At 43.2% G+C, this 26,281-nt stretch overlaps 2 protein-coding genes across 7 annotated transcripts in view; one reads left to right on the plus strand and one right to left on the minus strand.

Annotated features, from left to right (window-relative positions):
* kidins220a (kinase D-interacting substrate 220a) overlaps positions 1-20,998 on the plus strand; it is a 47,252-nt gene extending 26,254 nt beyond the window's left edge. For 4 of the 6 annotated variants that reach the window (XM_055053272.1, XM_055053273.1, XM_055053276.1 and 1 more), the window contains exons 24-31: positions 7,202-7,380; positions 10,884-11,110; positions 11,792-11,905; positions 15,547-15,663; positions 15,730-15,828; positions 17,056-17,277; positions 19,146-19,367; positions 19,890-20,998. In XM_055053272.1, coding sequence (XP_054909247.1) covers positions 7,202-7,380; positions 10,884-11,110; positions 11,792-11,905; positions 15,547-15,663; positions 15,730-15,828; positions 17,056-17,277; positions 19,146-19,367; positions 19,890-20,654 — 1,945 coding nt within the window. In that variant the 3' untranslated portion in view covers positions 20,655-20,998. Of the gene's footprint in view, positions 1-7,201; positions 7,381-10,883; positions 11,111-11,791; positions 11,906-13,694; positions 13,728-15,546; positions 15,664-15,729; positions 15,829-17,055; positions 17,278-19,145; positions 19,368-19,889 lie in introns of all 6 variants that reach the window. The other 2 variants (XM_055053278.1, XM_055053277.1) reach the window with 2 other exon arrangements.
* Positions 20,999-23,750: 2,752 nt separating this feature from the next.
* Positions 23,751-25,388, minus strand: id2a (inhibitor of DNA binding 2a). Its single transcript, XM_055053572.1, has 3 exons — positions 24,980-25,388; positions 24,779-24,839; positions 23,751-24,314 (listed from the first exon to the last, which is right to left on the minus strand). The coding sequence occupies exons 1-2, from the start codon at positions 25,319-25,321 to the stop codon at positions 24,783-24,785; spliced, it is 399 nt and encodes a 132-aa protein (XP_054909547.1). The 5' UTR covers positions 25,322-25,388; the 3' UTR covers positions 23,751-24,314; positions 24,779-24,782.
* Between the last annotated feature and the right edge of the window lie 893 nt (positions 25,389-26,281).

Genomic DNA, 26,281 nt, shown 5'->3' on the forward strand with positions numbered 1-26,281 from the left:
AATTTTTGTTTAGAAGAAAACAACAGTTAATTAACAACCTAGTTGTTGTTCATCTATGTAAATTAGGTAGAAATTCACATATGAATTGTTTGTTGAGCCTCCTCAGATACACTTCTTAAATGTAGCACTTTAGCTTCTGCTAAAAACCATGTTAATGTACTGTTTTAGTCTTAGCAGAACAAATGTTTTTGATTAGCGCTTTGGGGTTAGTTCAGCTAACCTTTTAGTTAGCGATGCTTACCACTAGTCCACTCCAAAGCTCATTGTGTTTGAATTGGACTCTCTGTCTACTCAGAGTTCTGTTAAAACTTTGCTATAAGGGTTATGTAAGCATGTGGAACAAAACTAACCTGCACACCAAACACTGTCTAGATGCACCTGTTGGTGAGGCATGGCAGTGGCAGCATCATGCTGTGTGGATGCCTCCCTTCAGCTGAGTCAGTGAAGCTTAATTCAGAATAATCCTGGAAAAAAATCTGCTTGGGGTCTTTCATGACTATCTGTAGGTAAATATTGATTTATTAGAATGTCCCAGTCAAAGTCCAGACCAAAATAGAATTGAGGATCTGAGGAAAGACTTGATGATCTGACAGAGCTTGAGCTGTTTTTCCAGGAAAGAATTGGCTTTAGTGGTGCAAAGTGTCTGATTTAAACAGGTAAAAACAAATGCAGGCCGCACTTTTCAGAGTTTATTAATGGAAAAGTTAAAAACCATGTGAAGTTTTTCTCTAACCTCCATCTAGAAACCATATGAGGGCTTTTGTAAGACAGATACACAATGCAAAGTATCCAGAGAACGTATTTTAGGAAAGAGAATACTACAGCAGAAACATTTTTCCTAAAAATGGGCAAAATTCTAATAAATAAGTTAGTTGTGTCTGAGAGGAGTTTGTTGGGCATCGTTAGGTTTGCTGAGCGATCACAGACAAGGAAGGAAGGAGAAAGTGTCGCTGTGTGTGAGATAAAGATGGAAAGTCGAGCGGAAAAGATAAGAAATGGCATCCAGGAATAAATCAAAGGCTGTGAATTTTACACAAGAATGAATTATACATTTTCCTTCAACACCATAATGATGATTTTGAATCTGTGATGTAATATTCCTGCTTCTGGTGGGAAATCTCTGCAGGTTTGATACCTGAGTTTTTTGTTTTGTTTTCGTTTTTGTCGCTCCGGTGAGTCAGCCGTGAATCAGCCTCAGTGGTTCTGACACCAATTATTCCCCACTGAGCTGCTTATAATGCAGAAAAACAACAAAAAAACAGGCAGAGGCAGTTTGTACAGGTGACACAGGAGGAGGTGTGTTTTCTCATTGTGTGTGCAGGATGGAAAGAACGTCATTCTTTGGTTGAAAATATGTTTTCTTCTGCCCGTGAGCCAAGAATGAGGGTTTAGCCGAACTGGTCTGAAACAAGTCCAGGCGTAACGAACCTCTGCTCCCTGAACTGTTGGATCACTAAATAATAATAATGAGAAGAAGAAGAAGCAGCTTCTGCGTGTCCAGATCCAGGATCTGCTCAGATTATCAGCAGAGGCGCTTCCTCTCTTCCTCTCATTTATCTTCAAACTGAATTAAAGAAGCTCTTCATCTTCGCCGTCGTCTTCCTCTCTTGTCCATGCTTGAGAAATGAATTTGCTCAAAAGGTCACAGTACCGACCATCTGGGTCAGGTGTGATGCAATTGACTGAGACTCTTCTTCACATGCCACAAATATTGCCTTCCAGATAGTCTGTTGCAATTTATTCATAGTGTTGAGCTGCACTTATTTAAAGGGGCAGTACTGGATAAAACCAACGTATTTAACTCTACATCTTGTTATAAGATAGATTATCATATGATTGATATCAATAGATAATAGAATATGATCCAGAACCGCACAGCATTCTGGGAGATGTAGGCAGAGGAAAGGCTTTCGCCAGTAAACAACTCACTGCTAGCAAAGCTGGGCAGGTGGAATCAATCACCTCTTTCATTCTTTGAAACCTGCTGAGTAACTTGTGCAGCAGCAGTTTCAGGTTTTGCTTCTAACTGTTTAAAAATACAAACCAACGGCAGAAAACATGATGTCATCAGTTAGCAGAATTTCAGATATTTAAAACAAAAATATTAGTCAATAATTACCAATATCGACTGATTTGAAATGCTTATACAGTGGTAGGTTTTTCATCGTCCAGCCATAATGTTATAAATCACAGATAAACCCGGAGAGTTGCTTTGATTCTTTTATGCATGTTTGAGAAAGTATTTAATCTCCATGGCAACCATTCGACTGTGCTAAACGCCTGAGTGGACCTAGCTCCGCCTCTGATGATGAAGCCCCGCCTTCCAGGTTGGAGCTCCGCCAATGAGGACGAAGCTCCTCATTGGAGATTAAAAGCTAAAACCTCTGAGAGGAATTACTGCTGTACTTCCTGTTTTCTGAAGTGTCTGAATAAACTTGAACTTTGTCTCTTTGATATTAAAAATACATAAAACATGGAAATAAACAATTAAAATGCAACAATGGATTTATAATTCAGTTAACTAAGTTAGTTGACAATTATTTCAATAATCCATTAATCACATTAAATCTGATTAGCCCTGAACATGTTATTATTTTAGGATCTCTTTCCTTTCTTGGCTATAAACTCATTGTGCTTTGTATTTGTTTTACGACATATTAATCGGTTCAGTCTGAATATTTGAATCTGCAGCAGTTGAAGAATTTATTCCACAAGTATAACCCACCGCTGCATATTTGTCTGCACTTATCGGAGCGTCACATGACCAATCAACTGGCCGTAGCGGCTATCAAACGGCCACATGTGTAGATCTGAACTTGATGAACCAGTAAATGTCACAATGAACAAACACTGCTAAGGCCTGCAGATGCCTGAAACTCCTCCGTTGTACATAAATCTACCGTTGGAGGGTTTATTGCTTTGCTATTTGTCCAGAATGAGGCATTGCCTCTTTAAGGGCCCCATTTCGCTGCTACACATGAGTTTAATCAGGATTTCAGGGAGGCTCTATCCTCTGTCCCTGAATGGCTGCGTTTTATCAGCATTGTGTGTTTCCCATTAGGTTTCTTGTCTTTGCGGTTCGAGTTGGGATCTAAAGGTCCAGTTCAGTATGAGAGTTTTATAGACTGGACCAGAGTTTGCCCCGCATTTCCATGGAAAGCAGACGTTGCTATGAAAACTCAAAAAAAAGAAGTGAGAGAAGTGTGTCCACAGAACTTTGGAGCATTTGACATAAATCAGAGTAATATGCCTAGCTTTTTAAGGACCTATTGTACAAAACTCACATTTTCCATGTTTTAGGTTTCTACTGCTTCTAAAAACACACCAAGTGCTAAAAAAAACACCCAGCCATTTTTTGGCAAAATGTTAGTTTGTTGTTTCAAAAATCTCCAGAATTTAATGTCACAAATCAACAGGCGCTGCACCGTTACCTAGCAACCCCAGCAGAGTTCCGCCTGTTACCTAGCAACCCCAGCAGAGTTCTGCCTGTTACCTAGCAACCCCAGCAGAGTTCCGCCTGTTACCTAGCAACCCCAGCAGAATTCCAGTGTGTTTGGTCAGCTGGTTTTATCACTGTATGTGATGTACAATGGCTTCTGTTTTGTTGTTGACTTACCATCCAGAATCCACTTGCTGTATTCTGGTTGGTTGTGCAGGAGGCGTCACATATGCTTTTCAAAGATGTACTGTTGGATAATTTCACATCTGTTTGCAGCCATTTAACTGTGAAAAGATCAGTCTCCATCTCCTGCCCCCAGAACTACAATTTCTGTCAGAAGAAATGCACCAAAAACAACCAATGAGAGCCAAGAGGCGGGTCTTAACGCTGTCAGTAATCCTCATGGCTGAGCTGCTAAATGGCAGAGAAACAACTTACCAGACATTGCTGGCCATGCAAACTACCTTAGCATTCAAGACAGGATTTGCTGTAGAGAGCATAAGAGGGAGGAAGGATGAGCTGCGCTGCAGGAGATTGTGATTGACAAGGCTAAGCCCCACCTCCTGGCTCTGATTGGTTATTTTTAGTTTTCTCTAGATGAAGGCAGAGGGGCTTGATTTTTTTACAAATTATCTGTCTCATATCTCTCAAATATGTAAAACATATTTTTTATTAATGCTCACAGTGCAGCTGTAAAGTCTGCAGTGTGAACGCAGAATGATTTAGAGCTGAAAATGCAGTGAAGAGGTTTTTGTAGAGCTCAGTTCAAGGAAGCATAATCGGTCACCTGAAAGACGACTCTGACCTTGGCATCATCTGAAGTGAAAACATTTTCCTTCTGCCTCGGTTGGCAGTGTCCACTGTAACAGTAACCTCCCACAGCATCGACGCGTAACGTCCACGTGCCGTTTTCACCCAGCCAGACCCCGACGCGGCTTTGACCAGGCGAGGAATGCGGCGGCCTGGTTAATTTCTGCTCCCACACTCTCCTACCAGCCTGACATTGAAACTCTGGAGCTGCTCAAACACAATGTGCACAGGCGGGCGTCTGTTCTCCTGGCATCTCTCTATCTTTGTGTCCCTTTATGGAAATGTTTGGCAGGGAGGCCGCTGCTTTGTGGCGACCGTAAGCACAGAGGGTAGCTGTAAAGCACCATCAAGTGGCACATTCATACTCCGAGCCCGAAGAGCGTACATATGGGATAGATGGATGACTTCTGCTCCTTCCCACTTCTTGCAGTGTGGAGGAGGTTCAGGGAGGAAGAAAGGCTGTGCTTCAGTCAGCTTTGGGACCTATTAGCACTTGGATATGCTCAGAAAGCTCTCAGCGCCACGCCACACACCATGTGCTCGACTGGAGTGCCTGTAAGCCGTCAATGGGCCCATTGTACCAAAACCTCCTCAGCTTTCCTACAGCTCACCTTTCGAAATCAAGACGATTGCTTCCTGGGTCCTCCAACCTGAACAACAAGCTTCTTCTTTACCAGCGAAGTGTGAAGTTCAGAAGTTTACATACCCTGGCAGAAAAACCCAATGACTTCAATCAGCTTTAGATGTTGTAATTACTAAGTTGTAGTCTGTGGCATGAAAAAATTTACCTCAGAAATTGTATATCTTTGTTATATTTTTCACCTTGCTGGCCTGATGAAGCAGGTAGTGGATTATAATCTATAAACAAAACAATAAGTCATGGCTGATGTTGCAGGAGTTTCACAAAACGCCTGGGTTCAGCTGAACTCCTCAAAGTTTTTATGAACCGTTAGACACAAGGTATCTATTGAGACATGCTAACGTGATTAGCTTGTGATCTGCTTGTTCACTAAACTAGCTGGAGCTAACGCCATAAACTGCAGCTAGCGCCATTTCCAGGAGATAACACCATTAGCTAGGGCTAACTCATTGGAGCGGACAGACGTTATATGTGAGGTACCACAAGGTTTAATTCTTGGATCCCAGCTCAAGCTGCACACAAGTAATGCGATTAGCTATCGTAGCCATGCGGATGATGCACAGCTGTTGAGCGTTGCATTTGATTAATAACTGGGAGATCTTTAATTTAAGTCTGGATAAACAAATCTCTTTATTTTGCCACTGTGATGTAATATATAAAGCACTTTGAACTACCTTGTTACTGAAACTTGCTACACAAAAACAGGTTTGTTTTTACACCAGATAGACTTATAAAACTATGAAATCACTATTTTTAAATCAAACAGTTTTTTATATAGCAAAAATACATGTATTTGTGAGTCACTGGCTCCTTTTGGTCTGGATCTGCAGACCCACAGATAAACTGCGAGAGTGTGAAGGGTTAATGCAGTTCACGAGAAAACGAACACACACACACACACACACACACACACACACACACACACACACACACACACACACACACACACACACACACAGAGCTCAGGGGTGTCTATGGGGGAGTTTGTGAGGTCAGGTACTGGTGTTGGATGAGAATTTTTTTTGGTTAGCGCCTTAGTGCTTTTTAAAAGATAAATGCTAAAGTGCTAATTAACGCAGCTGTTTTCCAAATTTTCAGCTGAATACATTTAAACATCTTAGTTGAAGTTTTGGACATGAAATGTTGCGAGTTCTTCAACTAGTTAGACGTTTATGTTCCTGGTCTTAATTTGAAGTGGCTGAAAACTGTTAAACATACAGAAACACAGTAAAACACAGTAAATTCATTGCTCTAGCATTAGCTCCCACCAAGTACCATGTTGGTATTGTGCTTTAGCAGTAGCTGGTATTAAACTTTAGCGTTACCTTTCATTATATACTATGTCGGTATAGCGCTTTAGCAATAGCTTTGAACGTATACTGTGGTGGTATTGTGCTTCAGCATTAGCTTCCTCTAAATAGCATGTAAGTTTACACAATGTTAGCGCTTCAGTGTTAGCGTAGGTAGCTGGATGCGTTCTGGTCCTGACCTGCTGGGTTTATTGGGCTCAGAGGGAACATTCAGAGCCGTCCGACTAAATTCACTTAGCTGATAGTTTTTCCTAACTGCTTGCTGTCTTCTCACCGGATGCTGACCTCATCCTGACTTAAAAGTGGCTCTAATCATCCAATCAAGTGAAAGAAAGGCCAGCCTCTGTTCATTCTGGAAGCGGATCAGTTGTTGGGGGGTGGGGGAACCCGACGGAGACTCGTCGATGTTTGGGATGTTTGTGGTGATAATATCTCCAGAGACGAAGCTTTCAGATGAAAAACTGAAACGTTTCCAACTTCACCTGATTGAATTGTTTTACAATCTTCTAAAACAGGTTTCCATCTTTAAACTCCAGTCTGGTGTTATTGACATGAGGTAGCGTGTGGGTCCTGGAAGCCGTTTCCAAACATGGTGTTTACTTATGATAAACATGTTGTTAACCGCAGCAGCCCATCATGACGTGTTTCCGTCTGCTGCTTGCTAAATTACCCTGATTGTCATCTTCTCAGGTTTCCTCCTCTGCTCTGAGAAGATAACATCCCTCTCTCTATCTGTCCCTGAACATCCCCTCTCTTCTGCTATCTCGCCTTCTCTAAATCCGGTTATCTCTCTGCTCTCATGATGATGATGACCGTTGGCATATCTCTTTAATCTCAACATCGCGGCTTCTTATTTCCCCTTTTTCCCCTCTATCAGTTCGTAACACTTTTTGTCATCTGCTACAAACGTAAAGGACACAAATGTACGGCGCCTCAAATTAATGCAAATAACAGTAAAAGTGTTTTTATCAACATGTTTCAGCTGCTTTATTTTATATGCAGGATCTCCAAAAACATCCCCACCACCAAAGACGTGGAGCCGCTGCTGGAGATCGATGGAGACATCCGCAGCTTTGAGGTCTTCCTGTCCTCCAGGATCCCCGTCCTCACCGCCAGAGACGTGGAGACGTTCCTGCCCTGCACCGTCAATCTGGACCCCAAACTCAGGGAGATCATCGCAGGTCTGGATGCACTTCTGGGCCTCGGACCAGCATGCCGGATCTACTGGGTTTTAGAGAAACCAGCTGAAATTAATCGGTTAATCTGTAAATTTAATCATTTTTTAAAATCTAATAAACAAATAATTTAATTACTTTTTTTTAAAAATATATTTTTAAAATGCCTTAGATGTAATAGTTGCATTCCTCTCCTGAATATGTAGAAAACGTTACCTCTACAGCAGAAATAAAATAAAATCTTCAGCCCTCCTCCTTGATTTATCAATATGGTGAAGGGCTGATCTCATCATTACTTTCCAATTAATCAGTTGATAATTTTTTGCTTAATTACTGTTGTAAATATGATTTTCATTGGCTTGTTAAATATTAATTGATTACTGAATTAGTTTATGATCATTTAAATGATCAATTAATCACGATCAATCGTTTCAGCCCTTCGGTTTGATGCTGATTCTTCTTCACATCCATAGAATCCCAATAAAACAAACTAAATGTAGAAACTCAGCCGTGAACACGGCGACTGATGAAAGTTTGGTCTTAGACTCGCAGCCTGGCATTCTGGCTGAAGAGGCTCCACACCTGCGGATCCGTGAGTCATGTCGCGCTGAGCGCTCTGACTGAGTGTGCCTGTTTGTTTTCAGTGGTCTCACCACACCATGATGCAGCGGCTTCACGCTGACGCTGCCGTAAAGCCGCTGACGCATCGCAGCAGCAGTGGTGCCTCCGACTCTCGTACGAATTCGCTTTGACGTCACGGCGACTACAAACTGTGAAATCTGGTGGAGCTGCATGCGGAGCGGCGGCGCTGAATGGCATTATTATCCCGCTTTCACAGTTTCTGCAGTAAAAAAACCTGCTTGGCATTCAACTGTTTGAAAATGAGAAACAAGATGTGGGAAACACAGAGTTCCTGCAGCTGACACTTTTACAGCGATTACGTAACGATATCAGAACGGCAGGAACACGAGGCAGGCGACTCGTTTCGGTTCAAGAAATGAAGAAAATTTTACTGGAAAATCAGAAATACCAAACGTCTAAAGAGAGGAAACTCATAACTCATTTAATGTATGCGTGGACTGTGGCTGGGGTCCATACGAAAATCAGTCCAGGGGCCACAAACGGCCCCCGACCCCATCTTTGAACACCTTGAGAGCAGATGCAGGTGTTAGAATAGCCTAATCGATTTAGGCCATTACATTGAATGGCCTAATTCGAACTTGAAAATTAATGTTTAAACCGATGTTTTGTAAATAAAAATGTGATGCTGTTTTTTTCAAAGTGTGGGTCGCGGCACTCCGGAGGGGTCATGGAACGGAAAAGTTTGTAGACGTTCAAATGCGGATGTGCAACCAGCCAAGTTATCGGTGCTGATTTTCTTAACTTCAGGAGATCAGTGATCAGCCAATACTTGCATGTGAAGCCGATTTTATCTCAGCAGAGGTCTGAAAATCAGCCGCTGTCCTCTTCTGCTCCGCATCAGGAGGTTTTACTGTTAGCCCCGCCCACCAGCCCCCTGACAAGCCCCGCCCACCAGCCTCCTGACAAGCCCCGCCCACCAGCTCCTGTCTGCATGTTGCCAGTTTACAATAGTCGCCCCATTGTTGCCAAATCAGCAACTTTCTTGCTAAATTTACCAACATTTTTCTTAAAAACTATCAGCCACAATCAGAATCGGCAGGTCCGATCGGCGATCGGCCAGAAAGCTGCAATCGGTGCATCAGAGCTGGTAGAAACAGAAACCAGAAGACCTGCTTAGGTTATTTGTTAGAAACTTTCTCACCACTTTTGTTTGGCCTAAAATCATCTTGTGTTTTGTTTTGATGTTTGGTTCTGAAGCGTAAAGGTGTGTTTGGAGCAGGAGGTGAGCGGCGCCTGCGGCCGGCCTGTGGGCAGCGCCGTCAGTGACTCCCGCCCCGCAGCCGGACTCGCCTCATAAGGGCCCCATTGTGTTGTCGGGCCGGATTGGGTCTCACTCGGCGCGTCATTCAGCTGCCGCTTGTGTGAGCAGGAGACATTCTGGTGCCTGCGTCTTGTTTTCTGGGTCTGTGCACACAGAGCCGCTCTGTTCCTCGCTTAATTCGGGAGGTTTCACCCGAGCCTGAGCTCGCCTCAGAGGAGAGCAGATTTATGGGAAAATTGTAGAGCTGACGGCGTGACGTTCAGAAATTAACAGCAATAATTAGGATTATTTAACCCGTCATAAGAGGAAAAACGAATCATTTTAGTCATACTTTCACCACGTTGTTTATTCAATTACAAATGTTGTAGGTTTTAACTAAATATTTAGTTTGGAGCTAAACATTTAGTTTCACAACTAAATGTTTAGCCTCAAAGTAAATATCTAGATTTAGTTTAAATATTTAGTTAGAATGTCAAATATTTATCTTGCAGCTAAATATTGAACTAAATATTTAGATCCAAACTAAATGTTTAGTTTGAAGCCATAGCTTACTAACTAAAAAGCCTATTTAGTTTAGAGCTAAATATTTCGTTAGTCATATACTTAGCTTAAATTTGACATTCATAAATGAATGAATAACATAATGAAAATACGGTGACATGTTGATCATTGATCCCGATTATTGGTCTGATTCTGTTTGTGAATCAGATTTTCTGCCGAGGAGCAGCAGGAGTTTTTCTCTTCACTGGCAGAAAATCTGCAGAAAAACGTCCTGAGGAATCAAAGTGGGATTAAAGTCATTTAAACTCTGAATGTCTCCCATCTTGGACGTGCAGATCATGGGAGAAAAATCGTGGTTGTTATGATTCCCAGCTGTGATTTGGGAATGTTTGAAACGCAGTTTTCTTTTCAAAGTCATAACCGTTTCTAACTTCCCTCTAGAGATCATAAAACAAACCAAAGATAGTCGCTTCTTTATAGTCCGGGCCAAGAGACAATGCTGATGAACGAAAACAAAATATCAACTAAATATTTAGCTTTGAGCTAAATATCAAGCTAGTAAACGAAATACTTAGCTGCAAACATTGTGTTTCAAGCGCCAGACTAAATATTTAGTTTTCCAAATAAAACTTTTCCTTCAAGCTATAATATTTATGACAAATATTTAGCAGCAAGCTAAAAATGTATCTGTAAAATAAATGGTTACTCAACAAGCTAAATATTTAAGTTCAACTTAAATATTGAATTAAATATTTAGTCTTCAAACTAATTATTTAGCTGCTAGCTATATATTTAGGTTTCATCATAAATTTTTAGTTTTGAACTAAATATTTATGATATATTTATCTTCCACGCTAAATATTTTGCTCCAAATGAAATATTTAGCTTCAAATGACTTGGCATGCTAAATATTTAGCTTTAGATTAAAGAATCTGAGAATGTTGGTCTTGCCAGCATCACGTGTTTGAAAACCGTTTTCCCCTTTAACTTCGGGGCCGTTAATCTGCTTCCCTCTGGAGATTTAAAGTAAACCAAAGTTTCTGCAGCGTGGGCGGATCAAGACGCTGACGACCTCTCCTCTGTTCTGCCGTTGCTCCTCTCCTAGATGTGCGTGCGGCCAGGGAGCAGATGCATTTAGGAGGCGTGACCTATCCCACGCTGCCCCTGCAGGAGGCAGCGCCGCGACCCCCGCCGGGCTTCGGTCCGCCGGGCTTCGGCCCGCTCTCCGGCGCCGGCTCCCCGACCGGCTCCTTCGGCGGCGCGCTGCCGCCTCAGCCGCACAGCGCCTACTTCAGCGGGATGACGGGCCCTCAGCACCCCTTCTACAACCGGGTGAGACGCATCAGGGTCCGAATGTCAAGATCAGAGGTGTCCAACGTATGGCGCGGGGGCCATCTGCGGCCCTCAGAACCATTCTGCACGGCCCTGTCACAAAGTGGTTTATCAGTTCAGGCAGTTTGATGCAGATTCACATTTAAAACCGTCTTTCCCTGAATCTTAAAATGTAAGCTGAATCGCAAAGTATTTATCCAGGTTTTATTTTAAATTATTTTTTGTAACAGAGACCAAAGTCAAGATTTGCTTTATTGTCAATTTATCAAACATACAAAGAATCAAAATTATGTTTCTCATCATCCCCTCTGAAGCTATTGACTTAAAATGTAGCAATAAAGGACAATTGCTAATAAAAATGTTTTCCATGATCCATAGAAAACAGGAATAATATTTTTTTAAATCTCATAAAGTCAAACTTTATTTATTTGGCACATTTACAACATGAGCAAAGTGAATCAGATAAATGATCAAATCTGATCAATAAATCGCTAAAAATCCGTTGCCTGAATTTTTACCATTCAGAGGCCGAATAAAATCATTTCAAGGGCCACAAATGGCCCCTGAGCCCCTGTTTGAGACGCCGATGGTTTGGATAAGTCCGCTGTGTCCCAGATATTTCCCCATGTTGTTTTACGTTTGCATGACTTTCAGCGTTTGGTTGTCCTCTCTCCATCGTAGCCGTATTTCCCCCATCATGTCTACCACCAGCCGCGACCTTACGCTCACCTCGCCCCCTCATCCTCACGTCCCTCCGCTAAACCGTCCAGTCCGCCGCAGGACGCCGCCGGACTCGTAAGTAACGAGGGAAAACACCGGACCGCCTCATCTCCGCTCACGTCGCTGATGTTTCTTCCTGATCTGGTGTTTGGGTCCAACCTGCGGCATGAACAAAGCTTCACTTCCTGTTTAACACTTCCTGCTGTCTCATCTTCCTGTTTCATTTTGTCCGTTTCCTCATCTAACTCGCTTTGGCTTTTCTTCACTTGTTCATTTCAAAATGTCTTCCACACTTTGAACTTTATTATATTTGTTCCAACTGAAAACATCTGATTTTTATTGTGATTTAATGTGACAAGCAGATTATTAATCGATTAACATATTAATTATTCTGTCGATCAATTGATTGATTGATTGAGAAATAAAATTAGTTTAATCGTTTAACCAAACGTCTTCATGTCAGGATGTTATTGCAGAGGATGCCAGGGAGGGCCTCCCCTTCAGCCACGGTAACCTCGCTAGCGTTAGCATTAGCATCCATGTTCTGCACAACGCACACGACTGTCTAGTCAAAGTAACCAGGAATTATCCACTCTCAAAGCTATTGGTGTGTTTAAATATCCTTAGGTCTGTCACAGTAATCAATAAACCAATTAATTAACCAATAATAAATCATAACAAATTCAACTTTTATTTGCATAATTTATTGTTTTTCACTTTCTACCAAAAATTGTAAGATACATTTTCAGTCTTTCTTCTTTTTTGAAGGATAATTTTGTTCATATTTCGTTTTATTTCTTGTTTCTTTTGTTTCTATTTTGAGTATTTAAAATTTCTTCCAGTTCATTCAAACGTAAAGTTTTATTAGTTGAAACTGGTTTTAAAACATTATTGTTTATCGCGGTGAGAATCTGCAGGTCTGTTTTCATTTATCTGTTTTTCTGGATCGGATCCCAATCGGCCGATTCTTAACCTCATCGGTGCAACATGAGCTTCACGATAAATGAAGACGGCCTGCGTGCCGACTAACTCCAGCCTTGATATGACCTCTGACCTGAAGCTCAGCTTCTCCAGAACAGAACAATTTAACGATAAGACGGCTCAGGAGGCGGCTGCTTATCGGCGCCCAGCCGGCAGCCGAGTGAGCGATGCAGAGCTCGTTGAGCTCGTTCTCCTCTGATCGCCGCGATTCCTGCTTTGTTTTTATTTTCTCTTTAACGTTTACGCCGCAGTCAGCGGCGTTTTCCTGCTAATCTGGGTTTGTGAGCAGCGTAATTATCGAGCCGGTGTTGGTGTGAGTACGGCTCCCTGCGGCTGCCGGGACGATCATCAGAGCAACTGTTGGGGCTGCCGCACATACACACACACACACACACACACACACACACACACACACACACACACACACACACACACACACACACACACACACACACACAGTGCTGTACGCTGACAATGCGCCCAGCTCTGGTGGAGCTTATCTCCATACCAAGACGCTTCCTCCCTCGCTGAGCTCTGTTTCCTCTTCCCCATCCTTCTGCCCAGCCCTGAGCCCGGCCCCGCTGTAATTACACTCTTATCACACACACATGCACACACTCACTTTGTGTCACATTCTCCGTCTGAATCTTCTCTGAATTGAAACTTCTGCTTTCTGTTGAGTAAAAGGTGTCGGCGGAGATTAGCGCTCGTTGTTTCATAATTCTCTAACAGTTTCTCCGTCTCCAGGCCGCCGCCGCTGCGCGTTTCTTTCTGTCTTGTTCAAGTCTGCCATCTTTGTTCGCAGGTTGGGTCTCGGCTGCGTGGCGCCCAGAGTTTTATCTGTGGTTTTTGACTGTTTGCTTCTTCTTGTCTCCTTATCAAGCATTTAAAGTCGCTGCCTTGCAAATTGAAGCAGGTACATGTTTGGTTTCGTGGCCTCTTTTCTTTCCCTCCACCTGCCGACGCTCCATCGTTCCACTAACACGGCGACACGCCGCCACCCAGCATGCTGCACAAAGAGACGGCAACGCAACGTCAGATTCACATCTTCTGTCACTTTGCAAATTCAAACTTTAATGTTTCTATTAGGATTTTAGAATTATAAAATAAGTTACAGAAACATTTAATTTCTCTTTGGGATCAATAAAGCATTCTTCACCTTTAGGTTCACCTTTGACCCTAAACACAGAACCAGAGATACAGATGATGGCTAAGCAGATTTCAGTGTTAGAACGGCCTAGTCAAAGTCCAGACCTGTCCATCCAAACTGAGCTGTTTGCAAACATTGACATTTAGATTTAGATTCATGTTTAGAACGGTCTAGTCAAAGTTCAGACCTATAGTACATTGAGAATCAGTGAATGGATTCCATCCAATTTGAATGAGCTTCTGATACAAAGTAGACTATTTAGCATGACTGTGTTGGTAAAATGCATTAAAGTTTGAATATTTCCCATAATCACGCCACCGTAGCTTCATTCTGCTAGCGTCCATCCTCAGCGCGACAGACGCCAGGTTCTTACTGGGCGTGCAGTTTGTTTGGGATGATTGTTATTTTGTCTAACATCCAGTCAGAGTCCAGCTAAGCCGCGCTCTGCTGTCCCTCAGCAGCAGAGACAAAGCCAGGCGGCTCAGTCAAAGCCCGGTCTTAATGATGTTAATAGCCGGGTGGAACCAAAGGGAGAGAGGATAAGTGGGGATAAACAGAGAGAAAGGAGGGTGTAGTACCACTGCTCACCAGCAGGACAGAGGAGGTTTGGGTGTCTGCGTCTTACAGCCAACAAAGATGGCCGCCCAGTGCGCTGCTAGTGTTGTGCTCATTCAAGGAGGTAAAGGGATCAGAGCTGCTGAGTTAGACTTACTGCAGTTTCAGCAAATGTCTTTCACATGTGGATACAGGAACCTCAATAAGCACAAATATTTCCAGCAGCTCCCTGAAATTCAAGATGGCCGCCATGATGGGCAAGGAAAATTCAGTTTTGCACTAATTTTGCCAATATTTATCACAGATTAATATTTTTGGTGTCAAACAAAATGACCCTTACAAATCATATTTACTGATTTTCTTTTCTTTCTTTTTTTTCAAAATGGCGGCCACAGAAAATTGTTTGGCACTAAAATGAGCAATTACATAAATGTTACTGGTCTAAAATAACAGTTTTGGAATCATAAAAATCATATATTTGTTCTTGATCTTTTGTTTCCTTTTTCGTTTTCCAAAATGGCCGCTAACGTTAGCCCACAGATGGCGTTTTGCTAAAGCGCTAAACACAAAAACATGAGGGCAAACTATTGTTGAAGCACTGGACACAAAAAATGTGATGGCAGAAGCTAATGCTAACCTGCTTAGCTGAAAACTAACGCTAAACTTCCAAACACATTAAAATATTATCAGAAGCTAATGCTAATTAGCAGAAGCTAATGCTAATCATTAGGCGACTTTTAAAGTTAGATGAATCAGACGACCATCGTCAAAAACAGAAAATAAAGTTCCTCCAACTCATGAAAATGGGGAACATTTTATGACAATAATGGTTTAAAATGCTCAAAAACGGCGGCCATCTTGAAAGGTGGTTGTCATCCCGAAATATTTTAGTAAATATCCACATTTGAGGGATTTTTGCAGGTTTTTTGCAGTTTTGCCTGCATGTCTCTTTGGCAGCATCGGCTCCTCGCTCTGCACCATCACTGGATTCTGGTTGATTTTCTGACGGCTTTTTCTTTCCGCTGTGCAGATGTGTCCGGTGGCGCCGCTCAGCTCGCTGGGGACGGACGCCGTGTGCGAGCGCCTCAGACAGATCGACGGGATGAACCCCAGCATGCTGCCGCAGTACGCAGCAACCATCACTAAGGTGGAGATGTGCACTGCCTGAAGTTTAACCGTCAGGTTCAGCGCAAATTTAACGAGTCTGTTTCAGGCTAACATCAACGGCCGAGTTCTGACGCACTGCAACCTGGACGAGCTGAAGAAAGAGATGGACATGAACTTTGGAGACTGGCAACTTTTCAGAGGAATGGTGAGAGAAATTACTACAAACTGTGACTGTGGTAGTTCAGAATGAAGCTAAATAATGTTAACTTAACACTTTTTAATATTTAAAAGTCAAGAAAGTTTTTTTTTTAAACTCTTGCAAATATTTATTGTTGAGCTCATATGTGTATTCAATGATTTAGCAGCAAAAAGGCTTTTAAATTGAAAATGTTGCTTTTTTTCCAATTAAAATATGACTAACTATAAAAGCTCCAGTTAATTTGATTGAAATTAAGTTTTCTGCAAGAAAGAAGTATGAGACCAAGAAAGAAGTAAAATCCTGTGTGTAGCGTGTTCTGTGAGACACTGAACACGCTACACAGTCAGTGGATCATGGTAGTGGAAGCATCATGCTGTGGGATATGCATGTTTGGAAAGGACAGAGAAGATGGATGGAGATATATCCAGAACCCATGAGAGAAACGCGGCCAGAGACACAATAAGATGTCAAAGTGGCCTAGTCCAAGTCCAGATGTTAAAATTACTTCATTCTACAAATATTCCAAATTTATTCTGATAATATTGACTGTTTGTTGTATAAATTTATTATATTATTCCAACTTTCTTCTTGTAATATTATTACTTTGTTGTCTTATGACTTTTTTTACTGAAATGACTTTATTATCGTGTTATTTCAACTTTTTGTCTCAAAACTTTATTCTCATACAAATTTTTGTATTTTCCTCGCAGTTTTAATTTTATTCTCATGTTACGATTTTATATTTTATTATTTAGATTTTCATATGACCCATAGAAATCTTATTTACTGATTAGTACGACTTTATTCCAGTATTATTTGGATTTGTACGACTTTTTGCCGTATGATTTCTCATGTTACTATAATTCACTCTTGTGTTGTTTTATTTGCCGTTTTCCCGCCGACCGTATCGTAAAGCGGGACTCGCTGAGTGTCGTCCTGTTTTGCTAAAATGCATAGATCGGAAATTTTACACGATATGGGACAATGATGCACTACACACGGTAAAGTACACTGGATTTGGAGTTTGGTCCTCAAAAAAAAAAAAAAAGATAAGAAATACAAAACGAACACCGATACTTCACTAAAAGGAGAACAGGAAATGATATGTTGGAGGGCAAACTATGGATCGACATGTTGAGGTTATGCAACAGCATTCTGATACATTTTGGAGGCGACGGTGGATGTAGTGTAGCTGTAAGCCTTAAAAAATACAAACATCAACCTTTGCTGCAGGTGATGGAGCAGCGGCACACGGAGACTCAGGCGGCGCTGCAGGAAGAGTCTCGTGCCGCCAGCGAGCAAGGCAGCAGCGTTCTCCACGGGGAGTCGGGCCTGCGCCTGTCGGGGAAGCAGCGCGGCAGCACCGTCACCTTCAGCCCGACCCTGAGCTTCGAGGAGCTGAGCGGCGCCGGGCTGGACGAGCCGCCGCGGCGCAGCAGCAACCCGCAATGGACGGTCGGTGGACAGCAACCAGACGGATCGGTCGCACGTTCGATTCCGTCCTGATTTGTGTTTTGCACGTTTCTTTTCCAGGTTGATATTTTACAGAGTAAAACGCTAAAATTGAGAAACATCAAAGGACTGACAGATTGGCGGTGGCAGCATGATGCTGCGGAGGCAGAACGCTGCTTTGGTCCCGGTCGATGGGAAAGTGAACCAGAGAATCAGCGGCGTCCAAACTGTGTCGCCGGGGCCGTTTTTGGCACTTAAATATTTTTTTTTTTTTTTGGAATTCAAAAATGATTTATTAATCTTTCTATTTTTAATCGGGGTGAAAGTATTACTATTGACATAATTTTCTTGCGATGGAAAATCACAAGAAAATGACAAAGTTTTTGCCTTTTTAAAACTTTTGTAATCGTTAGACTCACATTTAATCAGATAAAATCAGCTTTTATTTTATTTGTTAAATTGGTTAAAATCGTCTGAAATGAAAGTGACCCGATTTGAGTTCTGGAATGAATTTGTGAAGCAAACCTACAAGATTTTGAAAAGTAAAAGTCTTTATTTAATGTGGCAAATGTAAAAGAAAATATTTCTAAGTTCTGGATTTGAAATGAGTTATGCACAAATATATTTATACACTTATTTATTTTCTAATATGTTTCTTGAAATTTGTCTCACATGACTAAAAGTTTGGACACCCCTGATGCAGTTAATTAATAACAGGTGTAGATTTAATACATTTAATTTATAGCGACCTTAGTATTTACAGAAATCTCAAAGTGTAACAATCAATAAAACCAATTGTATAAAACTGTAAATAAACCCATAAAAGCCAGATTTCAATATTAAAAGAGAAAAACAAACATTTAAAGTATTTCATGTTTAGTTTATTGTTGAAAAAGCTAAATATTGTTATTTCACATTTGACAAAAAGTTTGGTTTACATTAAAAGATGCACGTGTCAGAATGGCCTAGTCAAATCCAACTGTAATTGGATTACAGTAAATAACAAATAAATAAAAATAATGCAGTTTACCTGAAATTACAGCTAAACTTTCTGCAGTTCGGGTTGTTGGGTGCTGAGGCCTGGTGTCGGCCCGGCAGGCTGACCTGAGGTGACCTCGGTGGTTTAGAGCGAGAAACTCGTCGCAGCAGAAGGAAACCAACGTCATGTTGAATTTGACAGAATTAAAAATACATACGCAGCAGCAGAAGGTGTCATGAGGCCCCGTTTATTTTCGCCCTCGCTCGTCCCAGGTTGCAAAAAGAAACGTCAAAAACAAGCTTCTCTGCTGCTATTTAAATGTCTCGGTTTGTGAACTATTTTAAATTTAGTCTCAGGGTTTTCCTCCCGTCTGACGGTCCGGTAGACTTGGTTCGATTGGGACCAAAACTCCGACGGTCTTTACATTTTCAGCTCCTGCAATTTGCTTTCCCACTAAAACTGATTGGAAAATCTGTTCCCCTCCTGGCCTGTGGGGGCGCTGCACCAAGAACCACTGAAGGAAACATGAAAACCTCTGAAGTCTCTGAGTGCAACTTCCTTCTTCTCAAGATGTAAACAGAAACAGAGGCGTCAGATTTTAGCGAGACCACGAGTCATTTCTCCTGTAGCGCCAGGCTAGCTCGTTTATTTTGGTTGTATTTACCCAGAATGCCCTTCGCTGTAGTCCACTTCCTGTTTTCAAACCAGACCAGAGTTCACTTCAACCAAACCCAGACTGAGGTTTGTAGAAGGACCAGAGTTAGATTAGCGTTCGCTCCTCCCCAAACCAACCGGACTTTCTGGGCAAACGGACTGGAGTTGGGTCAAAGTTCAACTAAACATGGCCGCCTTTACAAACACACTAACCGGAGTTTTTCCTTCATGCTGTCAGGTGACGAACCCTCACACCTCCAGCATGTCCAGCCTCAACTCCCAGGAATCCTCCAATGACATCTGCAAGCTGACGGACAGGCAGCAGGCGGAGTACCGGGACGCCTACAGGGAGTATGTGGCCCAGATGGCCCAGCTGGAGATGAGCGGCAGCGGGGCGGAGCGGCCCGTCCAGCCCCATCCAAACCACTTCCTGCAGGCCTCCTGCTCAGAGGACAAAGCGGTGGGTCAGCCGGCTCAGTTTGCCCAGCACACATTGAAAAACTATCATTTTCAACGTTGATATTGATTTACAAACCAAAATCTGAAAAGTGTGGCACGGATCCCTATTCTACCCCATCTTACTCTGGCGGATACATTCAGAAGTCATGTTAGTAAAGTGATTATATCATGTTGGTATTTATCATTAGTGAAACTCATGTTTATGCTTTATGGAGGTTTAAGGTCAGCGCAGCTAACTTAATAGCTAGCGGTAAAATTAATAAGATGCATTAAATTTGACATTTTGTTGCTATTTGGGGGCAAAACAATCTAAACATTTTCTAGGAAAAAGATAAATTGATGCAAGTAAAAAATAAAACCATCATATCTCTCCCAGTATTCATTTTATTTTTGGGGTAATTGAGTAATAAAAGTGATTTGATTCCTTCGTCCTGAGGCCTTGGTTTACTTGAGCAATTATCTCTGACAAGCTGTGGAATGAGAGTTCTCCTTATCGAATCCTTCATCCTCTCTTCATCCTCAGGCCAAGGAGGGAACGGACCCGGACAGCCGCAAGCCCTTCAAGAGGGCCTCCAAGAGCAGCGACATCACAGACTTGGCCTCGGGCGCCGACGCGCTGCTCCTGGACCCCATCAGCGAGGAGGATGAGAACCACAGCCTGTCCTCCAGGACCCCGTCTTCAAAGAAAGCAGCGGGGTCGTACTACCACAAGCTCCCCAGCGAAGACGACTCCGGCCCCGAGGAAGCCGACAACACCACGCCGCTCCTCCGCAAGGCGGGCCGCGCCAGTCCGCCGTCGCCTGGCCTCCGCTCAGACGTCCTGGACAAGAAGGACTCGGATTCAGGGACGCGGTCCAGCGACAGCTCCCCGGGTTCGGCCCAGGAGGCCGGCGGAGCGCTGAACCCCGGCCTGATGGAGCTGGAGCTGGAGGGCCTGGTGAGGAAGAGGAGCCTGTTGCCCAACCGGCTGCAGGACGCGGCGGTGGCCCGCATGTCCATCTGCTCCGACGCGCCGTCCGAAGCCAGCCTGATGGCAAGCAGCCCGGACGAAAGCTGGCCTGCCGACTCGGTCAGCAACCTGAACCGCACCGCCAGCAACACCACCCTCAACAACAACTCCACCACAGACGACTCCAACTCCAACTCCAACAACAGTCGTCAGCGGGAGGAGAACTTCCTGGATTCCAGCATCATCATCCATCCAGGAAGCACCGCTGCCACAGCCGTCCATCAGAACCAGAACCTGTCCTCCATCAACCTGGGAGACGAGCGGGAGAGCGTCCTCTGAGGCCCTCGTTTCTAATTTGGGTCATATTCATCATTGATGTTGTGATGTTTTAGTGCAGGAATCCGGGGAATGAGTAGCTGATCCAAATAAAATCCTCTTAGCTGAACTCCTGACCTCAGATCAGTGACCGTTCCCTGTTGTGTTTGTGATCTCTTCTCTGTTTTTCCTTGAAGGAATAAAACGTGTTCTCAAATTGAAACCAGAAGCTAGATGTTACTGATAGTTAGCAGTGTTGATGCATGGTGGCGCCATTTGGTAGTTTCTAGGTCGGAGGGGAAATGGGTTTCCTGTTGCATGATGTTGTGTTTTGTGAATCAATAAATATTTCACTACATGACCCATAATCGTCTGATGATCGTTATTACAGTATTTTCCTGGAAAGTCTTTTAGACATCCGACTTGGACTCCTAGAGTTCCTACAGTCTGGAATTAGATTTAAATGTTTATACATTAGAAAAAGTTTCAGTTCATTCACACGTTTGAATATTTCATTAATAATCCTATAATTAAAATGGTCTATCAGTCTGGACATACATCCAACTATGCGGCTAGCTAGCTGGTTAGCATCGTAGCTAGATAGCTAGCTGTCTGGTTACGTTGCTAACTAGTATTTTAATTTGCAGAGAATGTTTAAGCAACAAGGACCGACGTCTTCACACTTTATTACTTAATCTTACTTTGTACAAAAATGTCCGTCTGAACTGATGAGCTAGCTGTGTAGCTAGCTTGTTAGCTACATAACTAGCAAGCTAAATTGCTACTCAGCCATTGTTCTATCAATTTAACTTAGAATATTTCAGCAACAAGGCCGACTAAAAACAATAAATACACAAAAACGTAAAACAGGTCCTAAAAAGTTATAATCCAGAGTTTTAGCCTTGATTTGAGCTGTTTTGCGGTTTTCTGGAGGTTTTTTCTGAGCTGAATGATGCTTCTCCATGTTTGGTTCTGGTTCTGGGGACACAGAGGAGAGCCAGAACCAAAACCAGAAGATCTGAGAGGTCTGGAAGATTGATGAGCAGATTTAAGACATTCAGCGATTCACCACCAACAGTAGTTTAAAGTCTATTCTCTCAGTGAAGGGTGGTGTAGAACTAGGTGATGTAGAACCAGGTGGTGTAGAAGTGGATGACGTAGAACTGGGTGGCGTTCTACATCACCCAGGTGTAGAAGTGGGTGGTGTAGAACGAGGTGGTGTAGAACAAGGTGGTGTAGAAGTGGGTGGTGTAGAACGAGGTGGTGTAGAACAAGGTGGTGTAGAAATGGGTGGTGTAGAACGAGGTGGTGTAGAAGTGGGTGGTGTAGAACGAGGTGGTGTAGCAGTGGGTGGTGTGCTCCATGTTCCTGGTTTTAATCAGACCCAGTCTGGCTCAGCTGCAGCGTGAAGACACTACTGCGTTAATCAATGCGACTAAAGATAAACGTATTGATGAATTTAATCCTGGAAATGTTCTTCAGGTGATGGAAGGCCGACTTTGTAACTGACTTTATCAGAATCTGAAGGTTCAACAACTAAAGTTACATGCTGTGTTGATTGTTTCATTTTTGGTTGTTGAGCTGATTTTATTCATTTGGTTGTTGATATTCAATCGATCTGTAATGCTTTTTGTTTTCTCCTTCCTGTCTCCGCTTTTAGCAACGTTCATATTAATTATCTGGTATAAAACTTTTAAAATGTGCTGAAAACAACAGTATTTATTCATCCACATGTGAAACTTTAACATAGAAACGTGCAGGAACTTTGAGTTTACACCGTTTACATTTTAAACTGTAAATGTTTAAAGCCAGGCGAGCTGAAGATGTGCAGTGACAGGATTCATTTTGTCCGATAGATGGCGCACTCCCCATGCAAAGCGCTGCAGGCCTGCAGATAAGAAACTGCAGCTCAGACCCAAAGCTGACATTGATGAAGGGAGGCGGTTCGGTTCCCAGACTGACTCAGTGTTTCTGTTCACATGAGACCGAACTGGTCTGGAGAGTTCTTTTGGGACCGATGTGATTCAGAACATCTCAGCCTCCTGAAGCTTTTAACACAAAAACTGATGAAAACTTTTCCCGCCCTTCAAACTTGAACCCATTTTGAGAAACTGCAACCAGAAACATCAACGTTTCCAATCCAAACAGCGATTTCTCCCTCAGAGACACAGTTTTACAAAACCTTCATGTTTTAATATCTACTGTTTTATGGCTTTTGTTTTAAATTACATTTTTATCTCAATTTTTCGGACCAAAGAAAAAAATCATTTTGCCCAAAACAGCATCATCATATTTTTCTGTGGAAAATGAAGCATAATGTGGATCATGTCCAAAATAATTTGAATAATTAATTGAATAAACTCTACTATTATGAACATTGAATCAAAGGCATCTGAAATAATATTACTGGCACTTTGAGGAGGAATCAATGCGATTCCACCGCTTTTAACTTTCCCTTTAATTTAATTTTAACCTGCATTGTCATTATTATAACTACATTTAAGATCAATTGGTTCTTTTTCATTTTAACCAAAGTTACTGAGAAGTTGCAGACAAATTAAATGTTTTCAATTTACAACAAAAAACTAAATTCTCAGTTGGATTTACGCCTGGACTTTGACTAGGACATTTCAGCACATCTAATTGCATCTCTGGCCGATTCGGATGGTCAGTCTTAGGGTTTCTTCTTGCTTCATGAATTTTCCCCATCAACTCTGGTCTGCTTCCCACAGCATCATGCTGCCACCACCATGTTCCCTGTTTGTCTCGCTTCTGTTTGTGACAAACGCGAACAAACTCAGGAGGTATGAAAACTTTTGGAAGAGACAGCCCGCGGCGCGCATGCGCTCTCCTCCTCAATATTTCCATTTTCCAGCTGATCTCTAATCATTTCCAATCAGTCTGATTAAAAATCGATCAGAGACTCGGTTTCATGGACTTGAGATTTGGCCGGAGCTCAACTGGCTCAGACTAAAACCTGATAATCCTATTTACCATCAGAGCGTGTGAGAAAGCAAATGAGCCTTTTTACGCAACCTGTGCGCCTCCAGGGCAGAAACTCCGCCCGAAATGCGCACATTCCGCAGGACGACAGCTGATTTACGCACCAAATGAAACATGTCGCAGTTGCGTTTTGGATTTATTTTGTATTAAAAAAAAGAAGAGGTACAATTTACATAACTTTTATAAAAAGTTTCAGCATAATTAAGTACAACATTACACTTTTTTGCAGGAGTTTCAAATTCCTGCAACTATACAAGAGAGTTCACAAAGTCTCATTCTTTCACTTGTACTCTTTTTTATGTTTTAAACATCGTCCAGTCCTTCATGTGCCAACAATTCTGACAAGACAAGACTAAACTTTTTACAGTAACTAACCGAGTCTGTTCTGTACACGATCCAACCTCCGCAAAAAAAGCGAAGAGTTCAAACGGGGAGAGGAGAGACGAAGGGAGGCAGGAGGGAAATAATCCCGAATAACGCGCCTTCCGTTTCCAGAAAGGACCCACAGATCAGAAGTCTTAAATTAAATAATAACGAGGAGTCCAAACAGAAAACACATCACATCAGATTGTCCCATAATAAGCGAAAGTCTCTTGATTTCTGGAGGAAAAAAAATCCAGGAGTGGGGGAGGAAAGTCCTGCTCCCCGCGTCCTGCGTGTTTCTGCGTCTTGACCAAACACCTGCAAGAGATTGAGAAAGAGAGAGGCGTGTTTAGAAAACGCAAACAGGGCAGAGATCCGGACAGACTGGCGCCAGGGAGGAAGCCGCAGTTTTTAACATTTAACCAAACACTTCCAATACTGAGCAAACCCTGCGCTCCAGATGCGCGCGCGCGCGCACACACACACACACACACACACACACACACACACACACACACACACACACACACACACACACACGGATGGGAACGCACGCACTTTTCGCTCAACTTCAGCCTCCAATCTGGGGAAGAATCAGCGTAATTGCCGCTCAGCTGGCGCCTACCCACTTCTTGTACCAATTATGTGCAGACATGGCAGCAGCAGTAATCCAAACAGCCATTATTTTCCTGTTGCAGATGCTCTTCATTACAGACACGAGAGGAGCCGCACACATCCGACGCAAACTGCGCAGAAATCCGACGCAAACTGCGCCTACTTACCGCCTTAGCGACGCAGAGTCCGGCTGTCATCTGTCCGCAGCTCCGACGGAAACTCCGGGGACTGGAAACAAAAACAAACCAAATGTTAGTGGCGCTTGTTTGGGGTTTTACGCAGCGGCCGTCGAATCGAGGTCGGATGGGGAACAAAAGAGGAGAACCGAGCCGCCGGGTTTCATTAGGTTTGTGAAATCCTGTAATTACCTGTAACGACAGGATGCTGATGTCTGTGTTGAGGGCGGTCAGCGGGGTCCGGGACGCGCTCTGCCCTGGCCGCGCCGCGGGGTGATGCAGGCTGGAGTCCAGCGCGATCTGCAGGTCCAGGATGTAGTCGATGACATGCTGCAGGATTTCCATCTTGCTGACGTTCTTGTTCTGCGGGATGCTCGGAACCAGCTCCTTCAGCTTGGAGTAGCAGTCGTTCATGTTGTACAGCAGGCTGAGCGGGTCGTCCACCGGGGTTTTGCTCCGGGAGATTCCCAGGGAGTGATCCGAGAAACCGGCGCCGGCTTTCCGGAAGGAGCGCACGGGGCTTATTGCTTTCATCGCGCCGGAGGGAGTCGGGTTGTTGTTCGGTTCGGTCGGGCGATCAGCGATCAGACTGGATCAGCCGAGCTGTCAGAGCGGGTTTTATAGGCGGCTGGCTGCGCTGGTGACACGGGCGGCTCCGGCGCGCTGATTGGGCGCGGGCGCCGCGTCGCTCACTGCGCATCGCGGCTCCGATTGGCTGCCGGTCGGAGCCGCGGAACCAGCGGAGGGCGCTTCAGCAATTTGGAAAATGAAGCGCTTACCTGTTTCTGATCAAGAAAATTAATGATGGTGAGGACGCGCCTGGAGCTGCGCAGCTTGGACTTAAAAAACCCAACGCTGTACCCATCATCATCATCATCATCATCACCACCATCATCATCATGATAAACAATAAAAGAAATAAGATGATGAAGCAACACATCCAAAGTGATAGAACTGATGACTCTTAATTCATTTCAGTCCAACTCGACCTGATAAAGTCACAAAACATCCAGCTGCAATGAAAACATCAATATTTACAATTTAATGAATTTTAATATCAACTTTCTGAAATGCGCCTCAAATTTGAGCTCATAAAAACTTTTAACGGCCTGGATGATGTTTGATGTTTTCATTCTGCAGCTGCAGTTGACCCCCCAGGGCGCAGTAATTCCCCCCAGGGGCAGGTGAAGGCTGTGGCTAATTCAATTACATCCCAATGAATAAATCAGCAGCTTTGGAACTTCAACGTTTTATTTCATTCAGAATAAAGAAGCAGGGGGAATCGGAAATGTTGGAAAAAATAATCATAAATTTGTCACATTTTTGCAGATTTTCCAAACAGGTGATGAATTTGCTCAGGAGCACGTCGGCGCATCACTGAGCGAACCAGCAACCAGCCTCTCTCTCTCTGTTGTTCTCCCCCTCTCTCTCTCTTATTCTCTCTCTCTCTCCCTCTCTCTCTCTCTGGAGCAGACGCTCCGGCGCCGTGACGTC

This window comes from Poeciliopsis prolifica, unplaced genomic scaffold (genome assembly GCF_027474105.1).
Source record: "Poeciliopsis prolifica strain line A6 unplaced genomic scaffold, Auburn_PproV2 SCAFFOLD037, whole genome shotgun sequence".
Lineage (NCBI taxonomy): Eukaryota > Metazoa > Chordata > Actinopteri > Cyprinodontiformes > Poeciliidae > Poeciliopsis > Poeciliopsis prolifica.

Excerpts from the sequence above, each read along its gene's own strand:
- id2a (XM_055053572.1), bottom strand. The coding sequence starts at position 25,321 with ATGAAAGCAATAAGCCCCGTGCGCTCCTTCCGGAAAGCCGGCGCCGGT. Across the intron at positions 24,840-24,979 it reads TCAGCATCCTGTCGTTACAG|TCCCCGGAGTTTCCGTCGGA; the intron begins GTAATTACAGGA and ends TTTTGTTTCCAG.